Source organism: Scyliorhinus torazame, chromosome 15, assembly GCF_047496885.1.
Source record: "Scyliorhinus torazame isolate Kashiwa2021f chromosome 15, sScyTor2.1, whole genome shotgun sequence".
Lineage (NCBI taxonomy): Eukaryota > Metazoa > Chordata > Chondrichthyes > Carcharhiniformes > Scyliorhinidae > Scyliorhinus > Scyliorhinus torazame.
In genome coordinates, this window is record NC_092721.1 from 7082343 (window position 1) to 7104839 (window position 22497).

General features: G+C 54.2%; 1 protein-coding gene across 1 annotated transcript in view; it reads right to left on the minus strand.

The window, feature by feature from the left end:
* The window catches only part of rasa3 (RAS p21 protein activator 3), a 270301-nt gene extending 251677 nt beyond the window's left edge, over positions 1–18624 (minus strand). Inside the window, exon 1 of the mRNA XM_072476016.1 lies at positions 18529–18624. Within this exon, the coding sequence (XP_072332117.1) occupies positions 18529–18583 (55 nt within the window). The 5' untranslated portion in view covers positions 18584–18624. The remainder of the gene's footprint in view (positions 1–18528) is intronic.
* Between the last annotated feature and the right edge of the window lie 3873 nt (positions 18625–22497).

The window sequence follows — 22497 nt, forward strand, 5'->3', positions numbered from 1 at the left end:
CCTTTTTCCTCGTGATAGGACATTCAACCTCTTTTGTGAACCATGGTTCCCTCACGCGGCCATTTCCTCCCTTCCTGACCGGGACATACCTATCAAGGACACGCAGTATTTGTTCCTTGAACAAGCTCCACTTTTCATTTGTGCCTTTCCCTGACAGTTTCTGTTCCCATCTTACGCTGCCTAATTCTTGCCTAATCGCATCATAATTACCCCTCCCCCAATTATAAACCTTGCCCTGCAGTATGGCCCTATCCCTCTCCATTGCAATAGTGAAAGACACCGAATTGTGGTCACTATCTCCAAAGTGCTCTACCACAAACAAATCTAAGACTTGGCCGGGTTCATTACCCAGTACAAAATCCAATGTGGCCCCGCCTCTTGTCGGCCTATCCACATATTGTGTCAGGAAACCCTCCTGCACACACTCTACAAAACTGCCCCATCCGAACTGTTTGACCTATAGAGGTTCCAATCAATATTTGGAAAGTTAAAGTCCACCTCTGACAACTACCCTGAGACCTCCACACCTATCCATAATCTATTTTGCAATTTCTTCCTCCACATCTCTATTACTATTTGGGGGTCTGCAGAAAACTCCTAACAACGTGACCGCTCCTTTCCTATTTCTAACTTAAGCCCATATTACCTCAGTAGGCAGATCCCCCTCGAACTGCCTTTCTGCAGCCGTTAAACTATCCTTGATTAACAATGCTACTCCTCCACCTCTTTTACCACCTTCCCTACTCTTACTGAAACATCTATACCCCGGAACTTCCAACAACCATTCCTCGTCAAATAATCTTTATTAGTGTCACAAATAGGCTTACATTAACATTTCAATGAAGTTACTGTGAAAATTCCCTAGTCGCCACATCCCGGCGCCTGTTCGGGTACACAGAGGGAGAATTCAGAATGTCCAATTCACCTGACAGCACGTCTTTCGGGACTTGTGGGAGGAAACCGGAGCACCCGGAGGAAACCCACGCAGACACGGGGAGAACGTGCAGACTCCGCACAGACAGTGACCCAAGCCGGGAATTGAACCTGGGACCTTAGAGCTGTGAAGCAACAGTGCTAACCACTGTGCTACCGCGCTGCCTATAAAGAGTCACCCACCTGGGTGTGGTAATGGAGTCACATTTAAGCCCAGACTGGGTACGGTCAACAGGTAAATGGCATCAGTGAACTATTAGGGTATCGAAACGATAACACAACTGTGGCACGATCATTTTAACTGAGATCCATTATTTTTTTCAAAAGAATTACAAATGGAGTTGAGGTCTCACACAGGCCTGGTGGAAGTGAGCTCACGTTTGCTGAATTAGAGAACCATCATCTCACAAACACAGGCTCAAGCCAGGAATGCCTTTCATAAAAAGGGCCTGCCTTTAGTCTGAGAATAAGCACAGTTACAGAAAGAGTTCTCATTAGTCTGGATTTTTAAGCTTGTAAATTGCCAGGCAACAGACAGGAAAAGAATAGCTGGTGGGAATGGCTATTTATTCACAACCCAACTCATCCTGGGTAGCTCTTAGTACACAGGCCATGCCAACAATCCTCCACAAATCTCGGAGCAAACTCACTGATTGACGCTCCATTTCTGTACGGCCTGCATTCCCCGACAGATACAGTAAGGTATCCAGTCCACAGCCCATTGCCAGACAATAATCCAGCATTGACCGGCACTGCCATTCCGAGAGGTCAAAAAATAACTGAAAAATTTGCATTGTGCAGATTACAGCAGCTGATTCAGGAACAATACTGTCAGAGGGTCAGTACTGAGGGAGTGCTGCACTGTCAGTGGGTCAGTACTGAGGGAGTGTCGCACTGTCAGAGGGTCAGTACTGAGGGAGTGTCGCACTGTCAGAGGGTCAGTACTGAGGGAGTGTCGCACTGTCAGATGGTCAGTACTGAGGGAATGCTGCACTGTCAGAGGGTCAGTACTGAGTGAGTGCTGCACTGTCAGAGGGTCAGTACTGAGTGAGTGCTGCACTGTCAGTGGGTCAGTACTGAGGGAGTGTCGCACTGTCAGAGGGTCAGTACTGAGGGAGTGCTGCACTGTCAGAGGGTCAGTACTGAGTGAGTGCTGCACTGTCAGAGGGTCAGTACTGAGTGAGTGCTGCACTGTCAGTGGGTCAGTACTGAGGGAGTGTCGCACTGTCAGAGGGTCAGTACTGAGGGAGTGTCGCACTGTCAGAGGGTTAGTACTGAGGGAGTGTCGCACTGTCAGAGGGTCAGTACTGAGGGAGTGTCGCACTGTCAGTGGGTCAGTACTGAGGGAGTGTCGCACTGTTAGTGGGTCAGTACTGAGGGAGTGCTGCACTGTCAGAGGGTCAGTACTGAGGGAGTGCCGCACTGTCAGAGGGTCAGTACTGAGGGAGTGCCGCACTGTCAGAGGGTCAGTACTGAGGGAGTGCCGCACTGTCAGAGGGTCAGTACTGAGGGAGTGCTGCACTGTCAGAGGGTCAGTACTGAGGGAGTGCTGCACTGTCAGAGGGTCAGTACTGAGGGAGCGCCGCACTGTCAGAGGGTCAGTACTGAGGGAGCGCCGCACTGTCAGAGGGTCAGTACTGAGGGAGTGTCGCACTGTCAGAGGGTCAGTACTGAGGGAGTGTCGCACTGTCAGAGGGTCAGTACTGAGGGAGTGCTGCACTGTCAGAGGGTCAGTACTGAGGGAGTGCTGCACTGTCAGAGGGTCAGTACTGAGGGAGTGTCGCACTGTCAGAGGGTCAGTACTGAGGGAGTGTCGCACTGTCAGAGGGTCAGTACTGAGGGAGTGCTGCACTGTCAGAGGGTCAGTACTGAGGGAGTGCTGCACTGTCAGAGGGTCAGTACTGAGGGAGCGCCGCACTGTCAGAGGGTCAGTACTGAGCGAGTGCTGCACTGTCAGAGGGTCAGTACTGAGCGAGTGCTGCACTCTCAGAGGGTCAGTACTGAGGGAGTGCTGCACTGTCAGAGGGTCAGTGCTGAGGGAGTGCCGCACTGTCAGAGGGTCAGTACTGAGGGAGTGCCGCACTGTCAGAGGGTCAGTACTGAGGGAGTGCTGCACTGTCAGAGGGTCAGTACTGAGCGAGTGCTGCACTGTCAGAGGGTCAGTGCTGAGCGAGTGCTGCACTGTCAGAGGGTCAGTACTGAGGGAGCGCCGCACTGTCAGAGGGTCAGTACTGAGGGAGTGCCGCACTGTCAGAGGGTCAGTACTGAGGGAGTGCTGCACTGTCAGAGGGTCAGTACTGAGGGAGCGCCGCACTGTCAGAGGGTCAGTACTGAGGGAGTGCTGCACTGTCAGAGGGTCAGTACTGAGGGAGTGCTGCACTGTCAGAGGGTCAGTACTGAGGGAGCGCCGCACTGTCAGAGGGTCAGTACTGAGGGAGTGCTGCACTGTCAGAGGGTCAGTACTGAGGGAGTGCCGCACTGTCAGAGTGTCAGTACTGAGGGGGTGCTGCGCTGTCACAGGGTCAGTACTGAGGGAATGCTGCAGTGTCGCAGGTGCTATGTTTCGGATGAAATGTGAAACCAAGATTACCGGTCTTATGTAAAATATTCCACTTCCCTATTTTGCAAAATAATAGCATTTCCCGAGTGCCCGGCCTACATTTACATCTCCAGCAATATCACAGGAACACCGTGGTGGTGACTGGCCTCCCCTATTGAGCCCAGCATCCATCCCGCTCTTCCCGGAGAATAGCAGGAGAGCCCCTAAACAGGGTCCGTGCCGGGCGCTAAAAGTACCGTGATGCTGCCGGGCGATGCCCTGGTACAATCAGGTTCTCGCTCTCGCTGGGCACGAACCAGGTACGCAAATTTAAGTAAGCATTTCCGGCTTTTGTATCGGAGTCTCTCGGCTCCCAGGATTCACGGCCCCCGCTGGCACAACGTGAGGTCAGCGGGAATCACTGCCGATCTCCATTAATTGGGTCCCGACGTGATGACCACACCGTGGTGGTGGTGGGGGGGGGGGGGGGCTCAGTGGCCATTGGAGCCCCCACAAAGTCAGGGTCGGTGCCAGGGTGCCATGAGGTAGGACCTGACAGGGGGCGTGGCCATTATTGAGGGTGGTGTTGGGGGGGTGGCATGAAGGAGGGCAGGGGGCATGAATGGGGGTGGGGGGCATGAAGGGGGGGCTCTCCTGCACATCTCTTTCCTGGCAGGAAGGAGTCTTCCCAAGCTCCAAAATAATGTCCAAAGTGTGGCTGGATTGTGATCTGGATCGGGCTGACCCACCCATTAGGGACAATACTTCGAAATTTTGGAGGAGAATTCTGCCCAATATCTGGCCATTTTATTGCTGATGGGATCGAGCTGCGTACAAAACAGTGCTGCACAGAAAATGTTTGTGCAAAGGTTTGTAATGGCCGGACGATGTGAAAGGTTCTATATCTTGGATCAGACATTAACCTGAGGCTCTTTATAGCCTCTCAGGAGGATTTTCAAGAATCCTGGCACAATTTCAGAGAGGAACAGAGGAGTTCTCTCTGCTATCTTGAGGAAAATAATTATCACGAATATTAGTAAAAAAGACTATCTGGTACTTTATCTCATTGCCCACTTCCGACCTCTGTAACCTCCTCCAGCTCTACAACCCTTTTCTCAAATTCTGGCATCTTGAGCATCCTTCACTCCACCTGGGATTCAAGCTGGGAATGTCCCACCGTAACCAATTCATTCCTCTCTCTCCTCCTCGATGACACTCCTTAAAACCTCTCTCTCGAAATGTTTGCTCAGCTGCCCTTATAAGTCCTGATGTGGCTGGGTGTCAAATTCTGGCTGGTAATTGTTCCTGTGAAGCTGTTTGGGATTCTTTAAGTTGTCACAGGTGCTATACAAATGCAAGGCATTGCGGTTGTCATAAACTGCTTAAGGGGCCAACGCCGTTATACATCCCAATTGGGTTTTATTCCTTCTACAGTCCATCTAACAAGTCAATTTCAGTTCCTAACTAAGTCACTAATTCATAGCTTTGCCATTTTTAACAGTAATTGCCAACCTTAAAAAGGCTTCGATAAACATTTTGAACAATTGCAGAACTTTTAAAAGCTGAGACTATCACAATATCAGATCTCACTGAAATGAGCAGCAAGTGCAGAAATAAATCTGAATCAATCACTTTATTCAACTTCAGTAATATCTAATCTCTCCAGTTCCTCAGTGAGATCTCAGTAAACAATGCAGGTTGCATTTTGATCTTTTTTAAACAATTGCCTGTTATATCAGGTTTCTCACGCTGATTTACTTAACCACAAAAGATTTCCCTTCGAGCAGCTGTCGCTGCTGATAGATCTTAGTTATTCAGGAGTCTTAAGTTATAATAAAAGGTTACAGTTCAACACTGTCACATTGTTCACTCACTATAAACAGTCCCAAGGTGTTACTGGGGAAAGAGAAATCACAATGAAATCAATACTCTGAAATGTTATGCAATTTACGTGTGGGCCTCTTTCGGAAGAAAGTCTTGCATTACTATAGCACCTAACACGGCCTGAGGATATCCCAAAGTCAATGCTGTATAGTCGCTACTGTACCACAGCAGCCAATTTGCCCATAGCAAGATCACACAAACAGCAATGTGACAATTATAAGTAATCTGTTTTAGTGATGTCACCTGGAAGATAATACTGGGCCAATTCTGGACCAAGATACCAGGAAGAACTTCCATGATCTTCGAAATCTTGCCTTGCTACCCTTCCCTTGAAAGGGGCATAGTCTCACTTCAACATTTCATCTGAAAGACTGAGCAGCTAACATTGCAGCTCAATGCTACACTGCAATGTCAACTGAGATTGTATGAGGGGGCGACACGTGGCGCAGTGGTTAGCACTGGGACTACGGCGCTGAGGACCCGGGTTCAAATCCCGGCTCTGGGTCACTGTCCATTTGGAGTTTGCACATTCTCCCCATGTCTGCGTAGGTTTCGCCCCCACAACCCAAAGATGTGCAGGGTAGATGGATTGGCCACGCTAAATTACCCCTTAATTGGGTACTCTACTTTTTTTTTAAACGGAGATTGTGTGCTCAAATCTCTTTACAAACTCCTGACAGAGGTCAGGGTGCTACCCACTGAACCAAAGTGATCCGAACTCATTGCTGCACAATTATCATCAGTATTCATACTTTTAAAAACGACCCAGCTTTGGAAGGACAAAATCAAGGTTTGAATCGGCTCAATTCATCACAATATGAAATATGTCACGGGTAAAATCCTCCGCTGCTTGCCGCCGGAGCGGGGTCCTGATGGGGCAGAGAATCGAGCGTCAGGTGGGAAAACGGGATTGGCGCCCATTTCGCTGCTCCAGTCACCTGCTAGCAGCAGGATCTGGGTTCGTGCTCGCATTCTCCCCATGTCTGCCTGGGTCTCACCCCCACAACCCAATGATGTACAGGGTAGGTGGACTGGCCACGCTGAATTGACACTTAATTGGGAAAAAAAATTGTGTACTCTAAATTTTAAAAAAGGAAAGAGTACTCCTCCCAAGCTCACTCCCCGCCCTGTGCCTGTCATCTTGTAACCCCATCTAACCTTCAGTCACTAACAGGCAATTTTAACATGGCCAATTCGCCTAACCCGCACATCTTTGGACTTGTGGGAGGAAACCAGAGCACCCGTAGGAAACCCGAAGATTTGCTTCACAGCGCCAGGGTCCCAGGTTCGATTCCCCGCTGGGTCACTGTCTGTGCAGAGTCTGCACGTTCTCCCCGTGTCTGCGTGGGTTTCCTCCGGGTGCTCCGGTTTCCTCCCACAGTCCAAAGATGTGCAGGTTAGGTGGATTGGCCATGATAAATTGCCCTCAGTGACCAAAATGTTTAGGAGGGGTTATTGGGTTATGGGGATAGGGTGGAAGTAAAGGGCTTAAGTGGGTCGGTGCAGACTCGATGGGCCGAATGGCCTCCTTCTGCACTGTATGTTCTATCTTCTAAGGGGCAATTTAGCGTGACCAATCCACCTAACCTGCACATCTTTGGGTTGTGGGGGTGAAACCCACGCAGACACGGGGAGAATGTGCAAACTCCACACAGACAGTGACCCGGGGCCTGGATCGAACCCGGGTCCTCAGCGCTGTGAGGCAGCAGTGCTAACCATTAGGCCACCAAGCCGCCCTTTGCCGAATGTTGTGATGGGCCAGGCGGAGGCTTCACCCGCGAAGCACCCCAAGATGCCATTGGCAAATTAGTTCATGCTGCTCACGGCCTTGGAGGGGATGCTGGAGTTGGAGTGAAGCTGCCTCATCACTTTGTAGATGAAGATGGAAGTAGCTCTCCTTCCTGCATCATCTCCTCTTCTAGCTGCCTTTGGCTGGCATTTTCTTCAGAGCTTTCTTCCCGCCCTTCTGGGGAGCTGCCGGCTTCTTTTCCTCACCCATCTTCACATTCAATTTCACAAACAGGGTTGTCTGCAGAATTGCCACCTGTTGACTTATTCTTGTTACCTCTTGATTATATTGTTTTTAATTTACAGTACCCAATTAAGAGGCAATTTAGAGTGGCCAATTCACCGACCAGGTTTTTTGGGTTGTGGGGGAGACCCATGCAGACACGGGGAGAATGTGCAAATACTTCTCGAGTGGAGACACCAACAAAATATTTGTCCAAATCAGGACACCAGTTGCTTCCAATTGCAAGACACACCCTTGGCTAATGGACAATTAATTGTCGCTGGTCTAAGAAGATATTTTTTAACATGGAGGGAAAACAACAAAACATATGCTTGGAGCTTCCAGAGAGGCATGGCATGACAGAATTTACGAGGGAAACTTACAACGTGGAGCCAAGAACAAAATCTTCAGAAATGCCCAGAAAAATTGAATCAGGGCAAAGCCTGAGCTGGAATCACCTCTCCCTCAACACCCCGTTAACGGGGAGCAATCGTTACCAACAGCAGAAAGATCACTAAGCAAGGGGTCACAGATTTTAGAAACATAGTAAATCAAATGGGGGTCAGATTTAGGAAAAATGGAATAAACAAGTAGATTATGATCTGGAATTTGTTGCGTGAAAAGGTGATGAAACAGATTCATCAGTATTTTTAGAATGGAATTACAAAAACACCTGTAAAAGCAAATAGCTGTGGGGCTAATGGGAAGAAGCAAGACTGGAATAGAAACAAACAGTTAACACCTAGGAAGACAGGTAGACAATGTAACTTAGCAAGTAGCAACAAAGACTGCTCTACTTTCAAAGTGGTTCATACGCCAATACTGAACTGAGGAAGTGCCGCACTGTCAGAGGGTCAGTACTGAGGAAGTGCCACACTGTCAGAGGGTCAGTACTGAGGAAGTGCCACACTGTCAGAGGGTCAGTACAGAGGGAGAGCTGCACTGTCAGAGGGTCAGTACTGAGGGAGTGCTGCACTGTCAGAGGGTCAGTACTGAGGGAGTGCCGCACTGTCAGAGGGTCAGTACTGAGGGAGTGCTGCACTGTCAGTGGGTCAGTACTGAGGGAGTGCCGCACTGTCAGAGGGTCAGTACTGAGGGAGTGCCGCACTGTCAGAGGGTTAGTACTGAGGGAGTGCCGCACTGTCAGAGGGTCAGTACTGAGGGAGTGCTGCACTGTCAGAGGGTCAGTACTGAGGGAGTGCTGCACTGTCAGAGGGTCAGTACTGAGAGAGTGCTGCACTGTCAGAGGGTCAGTACTGAGGGAGTGCTGCACTGTCAGAGGGTCAGTACTGAGGGAGTGCCGCACTGTCAGAGGGTCAGTACTGAGGGAGTGTTGCACTGTCAGTGGGTCAGTACTGAGGGAGTGCCGCACTGTCAGAGGGTCAGTACTGAGGGAGTGCCGCACTGTCAGAGGGTTAGTACTGAGGGAGTGCTGCACTGACAGAGGGTCAGTACTGAGGGAGTGCTGCACTGTCAGAGGGTCAGTACTGAGAGAGTGCTGCACTGTCAGAGGGTCAGTACTGAGAGAGTGCTGCACTGTCAGAGGGTCAGTACTGAGGGAGCTGCACTGTCAGAGGGTCAGTACTGAGGGAGTGCCGCACTGTCAGAGGGTCAGTACTGAGGGAGTGCAGCACTGTCAGAGGGTCAGTACTGAGGGAGCGCTGCACTGTCAGAGGGTCAGTACAGAGGGAGTGCTGCACTGTCAGAGGGTCAGTACTGAGGGAGTGCCGCACTGTCAGTGGGTCAGTAATGAGGGAGTGCCGCACTGTCAGAGGGTCAGTACTGAGGGAGTGCCGCACTGTCAGAGGGTTAGTACTGAGGGAGTGCTGCACTGTCAGAGGGTCAGTACTGAGGGAGTGCTGCACTGTCAGAGGGTCAGTACTGAGAGAGTGCTGCACTGTCAGAGGGTCAGTACTGAAAGAGTGCTGCACTGTCAGAGGGTCAGTACTGAGGGAGCTGCACTGTCAGAGGGTCAGTGCTGAGGGAGTGCCGCACTGTCAGAGGGTCAGTACTGAGGGAGTGCAGCACTGTCAGAGGGTCAGTACTGAGGGAGCGCTGCACTGTCAGAGGGTCAGTACAGAGGGAGTGCTGCACTGTCAGAGGGTCAGTACTGAGGGAGTGCCGCACTGTCAGAGGGTCAGTACTGAGGGAGTGCTGCACTGTCAGAGGGTCAGTACTGAGGGAGCGCCGCACTGTCAGAGGGTCAGTACTGAGGGAGTGCCGCACTGTCTGAGGGTCAGTACTGAGGGAGTGCCGCACTGTCAGAGGGTCAGTACTGAGGAAGTGCCGCACTGTCAGAGGGTCAGTACTGAGCGAGTGCCGCACTGTCAGAGGGTCAGTACTGAGGGAGTGCCGCACTGTCACAGGGTCAGTACTGAGGAAGTGCCGCACTGTCAGAGGGTCAGTACTGAGGGAGCGCCGCACTGTCAGAGGGTCAGTACTGAGGGAGTGCTGCAGTGTCAGAGGGTCAGTACTGAGAGAGTGCTGCACTGTCAGGGGGTCAGTACTGAGGGAGTGCTGCACTGTCAGAGTGTCAGTACGGAGAGAGTGCTGCACTGTCAGGGGCTCAGTACTGAGGGAGTGCCGCACTGTCAGAGGGTCAGTACTGAGGGAGTGCCTCACTGTCAGAGGGTCAGTACTGAGGGAGTGCCGCACTGTCAGAGGATCAGTACTGAGGGAGTGCCTCACTGTCAGAGGGTCAGTACTGAGGGAGCTGCACTGTCAGAGGGTCAGTACTGAGGGAGTGCCTCACTGTCAGAGGGCCAGTACTGAGGGAGTGCCGCACTGTCAGAGGATCAGTACTGAGGGAGTGCCTCACTGTCAGAGGGTCAGTACTAAGGGAGTGCTGCACTGTCAGAGGGTCAGTACTGAGCGAGTGCTGCACTGTCAGAGGGTCAGTACTGAGGGAGTGCCGCACTGTCAGAGGGTCAGTACTGAGGGAGTGCTGCACTGTCAGTGGGTCAGTACTGAGGGAGTGCCGCACTGTCAAAGGGTCAGTACTGAGGGAGTGCCGCACTGTCAGAGGGTTAGTACTGAGGGAGTGCCGCACTGTCAGAGGGTCAGTACTGAGGGAGTGCTGCACTGTCAGAGGGTCAGTACTGAGGGAGTGCTGCACTGTCAGAGGGTCAGTACTGAGAGAGTGCTGCACTGTCAGAGGGTCAGTACTGAGGGAGTGCTGCACTGTCAGAGGGTCAGTACTGAGGGAGTGCCGCACTGTCAGAGGGTCAGTACTGAGGGAGTGTTGCACTGTCAGTGGGTCAGTACTGAGGGAGTGCCGCACTGTCAGAGGGTCAGTACTGAGGGAGTGCCGCACTGTCAGAGGGTTAGTACTGAGGGAGTGCTGCACTGACAGAGGGTCAGTACTGAGGGAGTGCTGCACTGTCAGAGGGTCAGTACTGAGAGAGTGCTGCACTGTCAGAGGGTCAGTACTGAGAGAGTGCTGCACTGTCAGAGGGTCAGTACTGAGGGAGCTGCACTGTCAGAGGGTCAGTACTGAGGGAGTGCCGCACTGTCAGAGGGTCAGTACTGAGGGAGTGCAGCACTGTCAGAGGGTCAGTACTGAGGGAGCGCTGCACTGTCAGAGGGTCAGTACAGAGGGAGTGCTGCACTGTCAGAGGGTCAGTACTGAGGGAGTGCCGCACTGTCAGTGGGTCAGTAATGAGGGAGTGCCGCACTGTCAGAGGGTCAGTACTGAGGGAGTGCCGCACTGTCAGAGGGTTAGTACTGAGGGAGTGCTGCACTGTCAGAGGGTCAGTACTGAGGGAGTGCTGCACTGTCAGAGGGTCAGTACTGAGAGAGTGCTGCACTGTCAGAGGGTCAGTACTGAGAGAGTGCTGCACTGTCAGAGGGTCAGTACTGAGGGAGCTGCACTGTCAGAGGGTCAGTGCTGAGGGAGTGCCGCACTGTCAGAGGGTCAGTACTGAGGGAGTGCAGCACTGTCAGAGGGTCAGTACTGAGGGAGCGCTGCACTGTCAGAGGGTCAGTACAGAGGGAGTGCTGCACTGTCAGAGGGTCAGTACTGAGGGAGTGCCGCACTGTCAGAGGGTCAGTACTGAGGGAGTGCTGCACTGTCAGAGGGTCAGTACTGAGGGAGCGCCGCACTGTCAGAGGGTCAGTACTGAGGGAGTGCCGCACTGTCTGAGGGTCAGTACTGAGGGAGTGCCGCACTGTCAGAGGGTCAGTACTGAGGAAGTGCCGCACTGTCAGAGGGTCAGTACTGAGCGAGTGCCGCACTGTCAGAGGGTCAGTACTGAGGGAGTGCCGCACTGTCACAGGGTCAGTACTGAGGAAGTGCCGCACTGTCAGAGGGTCAGTACTGAGGGAGCGCCGCACTGTCAGAGGGTCAGTACTGAGGGAGTGCTGCAGTGTCAGAGGGTCAGTACTGAGAGAGTGCTGCACTGTCAGGGGGTCAGTACTGAGGGAGTGCTGCACTGTCAGAGTGTCAGTACGGAGAGAGTGCTGCACTGTCAGGGGCTCAGTACTGAGGGAGTGCCGCACTGTCAGAGGGTCAGTACTGAGGGAGTGCCTCACTGTCAGAGGGTCAGTACTGAGGGAGTGCCGCACTGTCAGAGGATCAGTACTGAGGGAGTGCCTCACTGTCAGAGGGTCAGTACTGAGGGAGCTGCACTGTCAGAGGGTCAGTACTGAGGGAGTGCCTCACTGTCAGAGGGCCAGTACTGAGGGAGTGCCGCACTGTCAGAGGATCAGTACTGAGGGAGTGCCTCACTGTCAGAGGGTCAGTACTAAGGGAGTGCTGCACTGTCAGAGGGTCAGTACTGAGCGAGTGCTGCACTGTCAGAGGGTCAGTACTGAGAGAGTGCTGCACTGTCAGAGGGTCAGTACTGAGAGAGAGCTGCACTGTCAGAGGGTCAGTACTGAGAGAGTGCTGCACTGTCAGAGGGTCAGTACTGAGGGAGTGCTGCACTATCAGAGGGTCAGTACTGAGAGAGTGCTGCACTGTCAGAGGGTCAGTACTGAGAGAGTGCTGCACTGTCAGAGGGTCAGTACTGAGAGAGTGCTGCACTGTCAGAGGGTCAGTACTGAGGGAGCTGCACTGTCAGAGGGTCAGTACTGAGGGAGTGCCGCACTGTCAGAGGGACAGTACTGAGGGAGTGCCGCACTGTCAGAGGGTCAGTACTGAGGGAGTGCCGCACTGTCAGAGGGTCAGTACTGAGGGAGTGCTGCACTGTCAGAGAGTCAGTACTCAGGGAGTGCTGCACTGTCAGAGGGTCAGTACTCAGGGAGTGCTGCACTGTCAGAGGGTCAGTACTGAGGGAGTACTGCACTGTCAGAGGGTCAGTACTCAGGGAGTGCCGCACTGTCAGAGGGTCAGTACTGAGGGAGTGCTGCACTGTCAGAGCGTCAGTACTGAGGGAGCGCTGCACTGTCAGAGGGTCAGTACTGAGGGAGTGCTGCAGTGTCAGAGGGTCAGTACTGAGGGAGTGCTGCAATGTCAGTGGGTCAGTACTGAGGGAGTGCTGCACTGTCAGAGGGTCAGTACTGAGGGAGTGCCGCACTGTCAGAGGATCAGTACTGAGGGAGTGCTGCACTGTCAGAGGGTCAGTACTGAGGGAGTGCTGCAGTATCAGTGGGTCAGTACTGAGGGAGTGCTGCACTGTTGATCATGCCATCTTTTGGATGAAATATCAAATCACGTCCCCATCTGACCTCTCAGGTAGACCCAAACGATTCCACTGTCACTATTTTAAAGACAAGTAGGGGAGTTGTCCCCAGTGTCCTGACCAATAGTTATCGCTCAACCAACAGGACTGAACACAGATGATCCGACCGGATCTCATGGCTATTTGTGGGATCTTGCTGTGCACACATTGGATCCCTTCTTTCCTCGGCGACTACATTTCTGAGGTACGCCATTGGCTCGGAAGCACTTTGGGACATTCTGATGTGATGAAAGATGTTAGTTTTGATTTTCTGTTCATTTCTCTGTCACAACCACAGATGAACGTCCATTTGTAGTCGCCCATTCTGGTTTGTCACAGTTTGAAAGAAATGAGGAAATTTCACTCTTGGTTAGAACTGAAGAATCGAAACCCCCCAAAAAAACTAATTAGCCCAAGAGTTAATACCATGCCCAGAGAGCATGCGTGTTCCAACAATTGGCAAAGCGAGTGAGTGTATTTTGCTCAATATTCCAACAACTGCTATTACAAACAGACTGCGTTGAACCCATCGCTCCTACACCTTGAGGCAGCAGACTTAAAAATCTGGGAAACAACAGCTTTTCTTCCTGGGGAGATGAAGGGGCAATTAACATAGAGGGAGGAAAGGAAAGGGGTGGGGGGGGATCTCGGCACGTGGAAGCTCATTAATGCACAGGCGAGTTCTCCTCCCATTCTCCGGGTGGGCCCGCCGCTGATTCACTGCCCGCTCTCAGCTGGTGGGTTCGAAGGTCCCGTCGCCATATTTAAAGACCAGTCCAGCGCACTCATATCACTCTCTCCAGCCCATCTGTCTTCACCAGACCGCGCAGGATGTCAGCAACCCAGAGGGAAAAGGCTAACAGCCTCGAGAAGAAGTCAGTTCCTCGATTCAACCACCCTCCCCCCACTGAACCCATCACCTGAGAGACGCCCAAAGCCACTTGGACCTCTACCCACCACATCTGGAGCTTTCATTGATCCCCTTCCAGTAAACGATGTACTATCCCTTTGACCCCCGTGGCCCAGATTCTCCGCCCCAGGCCGGGGCGGAGAATCCCCGGGGGGACGCGAGAATCGTGCCCAGATGCCGGCTTACCTATTCTCCGCTGCCGATTCTCGGGTGCCCGCGGGATCGCCGCCCTGCCAGTTGGGGGCCGTTGAAAGCGCCCCCCCATGGCGATTCTCCGGGCCCCGACGGGCCGAGTGGCCGGCGGGTTCGGCCGAGTCCCGCCGGCGTGGGTTACTCAGGTTCCACACAGCGGGACCTGGATGGTGTGTCTGCAGGGGCCGTCCGGGAGGGTGGGGGTGGGGGGATCCGACCCCGGGAGGGGCCTCCGCGGTGGCCTGGCCCGCGATCGGGCCCTACCGATCGTCAGGCGGGCTGGTTCCATGGGGGCCTATGTTCCTCCGTGCCGGGCCCCTGTAGGACTCCGCCATATTGCCTGGGGGCCGGCGCGGAGACGGGAATCCCCCGCGCATGCGCGGAATCACGCCGGCCGTAGCGCGCATGCGCGAACTTGCGCCGGCCGTTCCTCGCCAGCTGGAGCTCCGGGGACCACTCTGGCGCCGACCTGGCCCCCTAGGAAGGGGAGCATTCCCCATTATCGGGGAATGTTGATGCCACTTTTCACACCAGTGTCAGAACTTGGCTGCGGGATTGGAGAATCCCGGCCCGTGTCTGTGTGCTTTTCCTGCAGATTTATCGGGGTCCAGCTTCCCTCGCCTCCGTCTTCCCCCTGCCTTCCATTGTTCAACTTCTCCATCCCCCTCCTTGCCCCTCTGCCTGCCACCGTGAGCCCTCGCCCTTCCCCTCCACATTGCTCCCTTGTCTTAATAAGGCCACATCCCCTCACCCCCTGGCCTTACCTCCACTCCATCCCCAGTTCAAATTCAGACCCTTGTTGTGGTAGCTGCAGGGGTCCCACTGCACAGTCCTGTCCGGATAGACACAGGTGTGTGGCACCGGGGAGGGAGCCCCCCTATACCCCCCCCCCCCACCCAAAGGGTACGTGGGTTCAGCAGCACGGTGCGGTCCATGAAGACTAGCTCAGAATGGAGATGGAGGCAGGAACGGGTCTGCCCCGGTGGTGAACAGCGCATCAGGTGCAGGGCAGCTCTGTGGCAGAACGTTGTCGCATTCACCTCGAAGTCCCAGGTGAACTGAGGACCGCCACTCATCAGCAATCGGGTTTGACACTGACATCATTTCATGCTAGCGCCACGCAAGATTGAAAGGCCTGCTGAGATTCCGGTGGGCAGCTGTTTTCATGACCATTGACGAGGTGCAAGTGAATGCAGTTTGCGCCACCTGCCAGTGGGAAGAGCGACCCGCCATTAACCTGCCATTGGGAGAATTGAAACTGGGTTTTCTGCTGGCGAGTGGCTGACATTTTGAACCCCGACAGACTCACCACGCTCCCCACCACCAAACCCACCAGCGGCTGTTGTGAGAATCCCACCTTATGTTTCTCGATACTACCTGACAGGCCGACTATTTCCAGCAGTTTCTGTTTTTGTTTTGATTCTCATCATCTGCACTATTTTGTTTTTGTATTACTGATGTACATCACATTATTGCAAAAGAGGTTCCGCTATACTCTTGTCTTAACAGCTGTGTTAACAGTTAAAAATAATCTTAATTGGTAAACACTACACCCACAAACATAAATAGTTCAATATTTTGGGCGTTACAAGAACACGTGGGCAGCCGTTAATAAGTCAATCTCAAGAGAATCGCAGTGTCATAAATTACAAGGAATCTTTTATTTTGAACTCCTGAGAGTGGCTGACCAGTATTTATAACAGGGAAACGGATGTGGGGAGATTGAGGAGCGAAGAACAAAGAAAAGAGAAGAATGAAGTTTCACAGCCACGTACAGTCTTTCCCCTGTTCAGATCTCAGTGGGTTTCACAGAGCTGAGCTCAGGTAGACTAACAGTCAGTCCTAGCAAACTATGTGGAGCGGCATGGTGGCCCAGTGGTTAGCACTGCTGCCTCACGGTGGCACCGTGGTTAGAACTGCTGCCTCAGTGTGGCACAGTGTTAGCACTGCCGCCTCACAGCGCCAGGGACCCAGGTTCAATTCCAACCCCAGATAACTGTGTGGAGTTTGCACGTTCTCCCTGTGTCTGCGTGGGTTTCCACCGGGTGCTCAGACAGGTTAGCTGGATTGGCCGCGATAAATTGCCCCTTAGTGTTTAAAACGTTTGGTGGGGTTACTGGGTTATGGGAATGGCTTGGGGTTTGGGGCCTAGGTCGTGTTCTCTCTTGCAGACTCGATGGGCCGAATGGCCTCCTTCTGCACTGTAGCAATTCTATGATTCCCTCATTACCCCAGTGTGCTAACACCTATCTAAAACCATGCAGCATGTATGACGATACTGGTCTCAATAGTTTTGAACCACACCAGGGAGCGCATTCCCACTGGAGTCACGGTGGAGCTGCCACTGTGGGGCTTGTCAGCGTTAACCTGCTGAAAGAGCAACTGTGCCACTGTAAACAATTCAGACAAAAATGCAGTTTTCAAAATGATCTGGCTGCCCTGACCTCTGATGCTCGAGGGGTAGAGCTCTCTGCGGCTCCAGTGTCTGCCTCTCCCTCCCATGGGGGATGGGGGCTGGGTGGGGAAGGGGTGGTTTTAACGTCTGCACAGATGATCTTCGCAGACAGATGGGCAGGCATGCTGGATGAATTAGGACAGTGACTCTGGGCAAGCCGAGGTTAAATGCAGCTGTGCATTCACTTCGCAGGAAACACAGCAGCAAGACAGAGACGATAAAACTGAGCTGGACAGGCAGCTGAGGAAGGCACAGCCATTCACCCTCCCAGAATGGGTTCCCAAACTCTCAAGTGTACACTTTCAAAATCGTTCCCCGGGGCTACTTTTCAAACAAATTGACAGAGCTTCTATTGTTCCTGAGCGAGTCGGGAATACCCCTTCAAAACCGAGCAGAAATACACCCAGCTCTCTGCAATGAACAACGTGCATTTATATAGCACCCGTCACAAAGTACAACATCCCGGCGTGTTTTACAGGAGCTGTTAACAGGCGGCACTTGACATCGAGACACGGGAGGAGTTTTAGGAGAAGTGGCCGAATTCTTGGTCAGAGGGATGGGTTTCAAAGGGGAAGCAGAGAAACTTAGGAAAGGAATTGCAGAGCTGAGGGCCCAGCCAGTGAATGGGCTGCACAAGAGGCCGGGGTTAGAGGAGCAGAGAGATCCCAGAGCCTGGTGAAGATTCCAGGGATAGGGAGGGGCAGTGCCACATAGGGAATTTAAGTTGAGGATGGGAATTTTGAAACGGAGGCATTGATGAAGCAGGAGCCATTGGCAAGCACAGAGTGGGGGCTTGTCTTGGGAGCTGATGGTGGATTCAGAGCAGCCAAGTTGGCCAGGTGCACTGGAACAGTGAAGATAACAGAGGAGGGGTGGCTGAGCGTGGGCAAGAGGAAATGTAAATAAGTGAGGATTGGGATGGGGAGGAGGGGATTAGGGGGATGGGGAGATAGGGAGGGGATTGGGGGAGGGGGATTGAGGGATGGGGTTTGAGGGATGGGGAGGGGGTTGAGGGATGTGCAGGGGGGTTGAGGGATGTGGAGGGGGGTTGAGGGAGGGGGATTGAGGGAGGGGAGGAGGATTGAGGGAGGGGGATTGGGGATGTGGAGGGGGTTGAGGGATCGGGAGGGGGATTGAGGGAGGGGGATTGAGGGATAGGGATTGGATGGGGAGGAGGATTTAGGGATCTGGAGGGGGGTTGAGGGATGGGGAGGGGGGTTGAGGGATCGGGAGGGGGATTGAGGGAGGGAAATTGAGGGATGGGGATTGAGGGATGTGGAGGGGGATTGAGGGATCTGGAGGGGGGTTGAGGGATCGGGAGGGGGATTGAGGGATGGGGGAGATTCAGGGCTGGGGGTTGAGGGATCGGGAGGGGATTGAGGGATGGGATTGAGGGATGGGGATTGAGGGATCGGGATTGAGGGATGGGGATTGAGGGATCGGGAGGGGATTGAGGGATGGGATTGAGGGATGGGGATTGAGGGATCGGGAGGAATTGAGGGATGGGGAGGGGGGATTGAGGGATGGGGATTTGGAGAGAAGGGGATTGAGGGATGGGGATTGAGGGATCGGGAGGGGGATTGAGGGATGGGGATTGAGGGATCGGGAGGAGGATTGAGGGATGGGGATTGAGGGATCGGGAGGAGGATTGAGGGATCGGGAGGGGGATTGAGGGATCGGGAGGAGGATTGAGGGATGGGGATTGAGGGATCGGGAGGAGGATTGAGGGATGGGGATTGAGGGATCGGGAAGAGGATTGAGGGATCGGGATTGAGGGATCGGGAGGGATTGAGGGATGAGGATTGGGGGATGGAGGGATGGGGAGGGGGGATTGAGGGATCGGGAGGGGGGATTGAGGGATGGGGAGGGTCAGTGGTGGTTCTCCCTCCCCCGCTCCAGTCGCTTCCCCTCCCGCAGACACTGGCCCCGCCGCCTCCCGCTTACCGATCTTGACTTTGACGCTCTGTAGAAGCCGCAGCTCCTCCGCCTCCAGCGCCATTCCCGCCGCCGCCGCCGGGACCGGGACCGGGACGCGGACCCCCGCCCCGCCCCCTCCCGCACCCTCTCCGCCCATTGGCCCAGAGCCCGGCAGCAGCCACTCGCTGATTGGACCAGGCTGTCGCGCTCTCTCATTGGCTGAAGCGGGTCCCTGTCTGGGCGCTGATTGGTCAGGCCAGGGAGGCCCGACCCCGAACTGGAGCTGATTGGCGGGGCGCTGCGACAGGCAAATAGCCCGGAATTTAACCAGGGAGTGAGTGAGGTCTGAGTGAGTGAGAGGTCTGAGTGAGTGAGTGAGGTCTGAGTGAGTGAGGTCTGAGTGAGTGAGCGAGGTCTGAGTGAGAGAGGTCTGAGTGAGTGAGCGAGGTCTGAGTGAGAGAGGTCTGAGTGAGTGAGCGAGGTCTGAGTGGTGAGGTCTGAGTGAGTGAGCGAGGTCTGAGTGAGAGAGGTCTGAGTGAGTGAGGTCTGAGTGAGTGAGAGGTCTGAGTGAGTGAGTGAGGTCTGAGTGAGTGAGCGAGGTCTGAGTGAGTGAGGTCTGAGTGTGTGAGTGAGGTCTGAGTGAATGAGTGAGGTCTGAGTGAGTGAGTGAGGTCTCAGTGAGTGAGCGAGGTCTGAGTGAGTGAGGTCTGAGTGAGTGAGTGAGGTCTGAGTGAGTGAGGTCTGAGTGAGTGAGGTCTGAGTGAGTGAGGTCTGAGTGAGTGAGGTCTGAGTGAGTGAGTGAGGTCTGAGTGAGTGAGTGAGGTCTGAGTGAGTGAGGTCTGAGTGAGTGAGGTCTGAGTGAGTGAGTGAGGTCTGAGTGAGTGAGCGAGGTCTGAGTGGTGAGGTCTGAGTGAGTGAGCGAGGTCTGAGTGAGTGAGGTCTGAGTGAGCGAGGTCTGAGTGAGTGAGCGAGGTCTGAGTGAGTGAGCGAGGTCTGAGTGAGTGAGGTCTGAGTGAGTGAGGTCTGAGTGAGTGAGGTCTGAGTGAGTGAGTGAGGTCTGAGTGAGTGAGCGAGGTCTGATTGAGTGAGGTCTGAGTGAGTGAGCGAGGTCTGAGTGAGTGAGGTCTGAGTGAGTGAGAGATCTGAGTGAGTGAGCGAGGTCTGAGTGAGTGAGGTCTGAGTGAGTGAGTGAGGTCTGAGTGAGTGAGCGAGGTCTGAGTGGTGAGGTCTGAGTGAGTGAGAGATCTGAGTGAGTGAGGTCTGAGTGAGTGAGTGAGGTCTGAGTGAGAGAGCGAGGTCTGAGTGAGTGAGCGAGGTCTGAGTGAGTGAGCGAGGTCTGAGTGAGTGAGCGAGATCTGAGTGAGTGAGCGAGGTCTGAGTGAGTGAGGTCTGAGTGAGTGAGTGAGGTCTGAGTGAGAGAGCGAGGTCTGAGTGAGTGAGTGAGGTCTGAGTGAGTGAGTGAGGTCTGAGTGAGAGGTCTGAGTGAGTGAGTGAGGTCTGAGTGAGAGAGGTCTGAGTGAGTGAGTGAGGTCTGAGTGAGGAGGGCTGAATGAGGGGAAGGGGAGGGAAGTTAGGGAAGGGGGTGATGGGGCTGAAGGGGGGGATTGATGGAAGAGGGACCGAGGCATGGGGTCGGTGTGTGGGGGAGTCAGGGGGGGGGGGGTCAGGTTGTGGGGTGTCGGGGGGGGGGGGTGTCAGGATGGGGATGGCTGTCAGGGTGGGGGGATGCTGTCAGGATGTGGGGGATGTCAGGGTGGGGGGCTGTCAGGGTGGGGGGTGTCAGGCCTGGGGGGGTCAGGGTGCGGGGCTGTCAGGGTGGGGGGCTGTCAGGGTGGGGGGGTGTCAGGCTGGGGGGGCAGTCAGGGTGGGGGGGTGTCAGGGTGGGGGGGCTGTCAGGCTGGGGGGGATGTCAGGGTGGGGGGTGTCAGGGTGGGGGGCTGTCAGGCTGGGGGGGCTGGGAGGTGGGGGGGTGTCAGGGTGGGGGGGGCAGTCAGGTTGGGGGGGCTGGGAGGTGGGGGGCTGTCAGGGTGGGGGTGCTGGGAGGGAGTTCTGTTTGGGGGCTTCTGGCAGGATAGGGAGCGGTTGGCTGAGTGAGGGCATGTGGGGTTGGGTGAAGGGGCTCTGAGTGGGGGGCTGGGTGAGGGTGGTTGGAGGGGGCTGAGTGGGTAGTGTGATGGGGCTGGGTGGGTGGGGAGGGGGTGTGGGTGGAGGGAGTGGTTTGGGAAGGGGCTAGGGGGTTGCAGGGAGGGGGTGGGTGGGTGATGTGGGACCAGAGGAGCGAGGTGAGAGTGTGGGGTGGGGGTAAGTGGGTGGGGGTTTGGGGAAGAGGGTGTGAGGAGTGGAGCTGAATGAGGGTGAAGGGAGGGAAGAGGAGGGGGGTTAGTGAGCATGGAGAGTTTTTTTTGGTATCTCTTGGAGGAAGGTGGTTCGCAGAGGAGGCAGTTTGATGGGACGAGGGTGGGGAGCTTTGTGGCGAGTGAGGCTCTGGCGCAGTGGGAGATTTGGCAGTGATCAGGTGGGGATCTTGGTTCTGCTCCTAGTTCCACCCTCCTTATCAATCCCGGACTCTCTCTCTATCCCGGATTCTCTCTCTCTCTATCCCGGACTCTCTCTCTCTATCCCGGATTCTCTCTCTCTATCCCGGATTCTCTCTATCCCGGACTCTCTCTCTCTCTATCCCAGACTCTCCCTATCCCGGATTCTCTCTCTCTATCCCGGATTCTCTCTATCCCGGACTCTGTCTCTCTATCCCGGACTCTCTCTCTCTATCCCGGACTCTCTCTCTCTCTCTCTCTCTCTATCCCGGACTCTCCCTCTCTATTCCGGACCCTCACCCTCTCTCTCTATCCCGGAGTCTCTCTCTCTCTATCCCAGACCCTCTCTCTCTCTCTCTATTCCAGACTCTCTTTCTCTCTCTATCCCGGACTCTCTCTATCTTTCTCGGACTCACTATCCTTCTATCTATCTATTCCATACTCTCACCATGTATCCCAGACTTTCTCCCTCTCTATTTATTGTAGAATCCTTATAGTGCCAGGAGGCCATTTGGACAATGGAGTCTGTACCGACCCTCCAAAAGAGCACTCCACCTTGGTCCATACACCCCCCACCCCCGTTCACCCCGCCCTATCCCCATAACCTCACCTGCACAGCCCTGGCCACTAGGAGGTCATTTATCACGGCCAATCCACCTAACCTGCACATTTCTGGACTGTGGGAGGAAACCGGAGCACCCGGAAGAAACCCACGCAGACACGGGGAGAACGTGCAGACTCCGCACAGTGACCCAAGCCGGGAATCGAACCTTGGAGCTGTGAGGCAGCGGTGCTACCTCTCTCTCTACCCCGCACTCCCTCTGTCTCTCTCTATCCCGGACTCTCTCTTTCTCTCTATCCTGGACACCCTCTCTCTCTACCCCGTACTCCCTCTGTCTCTCTCTCTCTAGCCCAGACACCCTCTGTCTCTATCCCGGTGTCTCTCTCTATTCTGGACTCCCTCTCTGTCTATCCTTTTTTTTGAAAATTTAGTGTACCCAATTCATTTTTTCCAATTAAGGGGCAATTTAGCGCGGCCAATCCACCTACCCTGCAATCTTTGGGTTGTGGGGGCGAAACCCAAGCAGACACGGGGAGAATGTGCAAACTCCACATGGACAGTGACCCAGAGCCGGGATCGAACCTGGGACCTCGGCGCCGTGAGGCAGCAGTGCTATCCACTGTGCCACCGTGCTGCCCCCTCTCTGTCTATCCTGGCACATTCTCCCTCTCCTCTCTCTTCTCTATCCCGGTGTCTCTCTCTCTATCCCGGTCTCTCTCTCTATCCCGGTGTCTCTCTCTCTCTATCCCGGTCTCCCTCTCTGTCTACCCTGGCACATTCTCTCTCTCTCCCTCTCCTCTCCTCTCTCTCTATCCCGGTGTCTCTCTCTCTCTATCCGGGTCTACCTCTCTGTCTACCCTGACACATTCTCTCTCTCTCCCTCTCCTCTTCTCCCTCTCT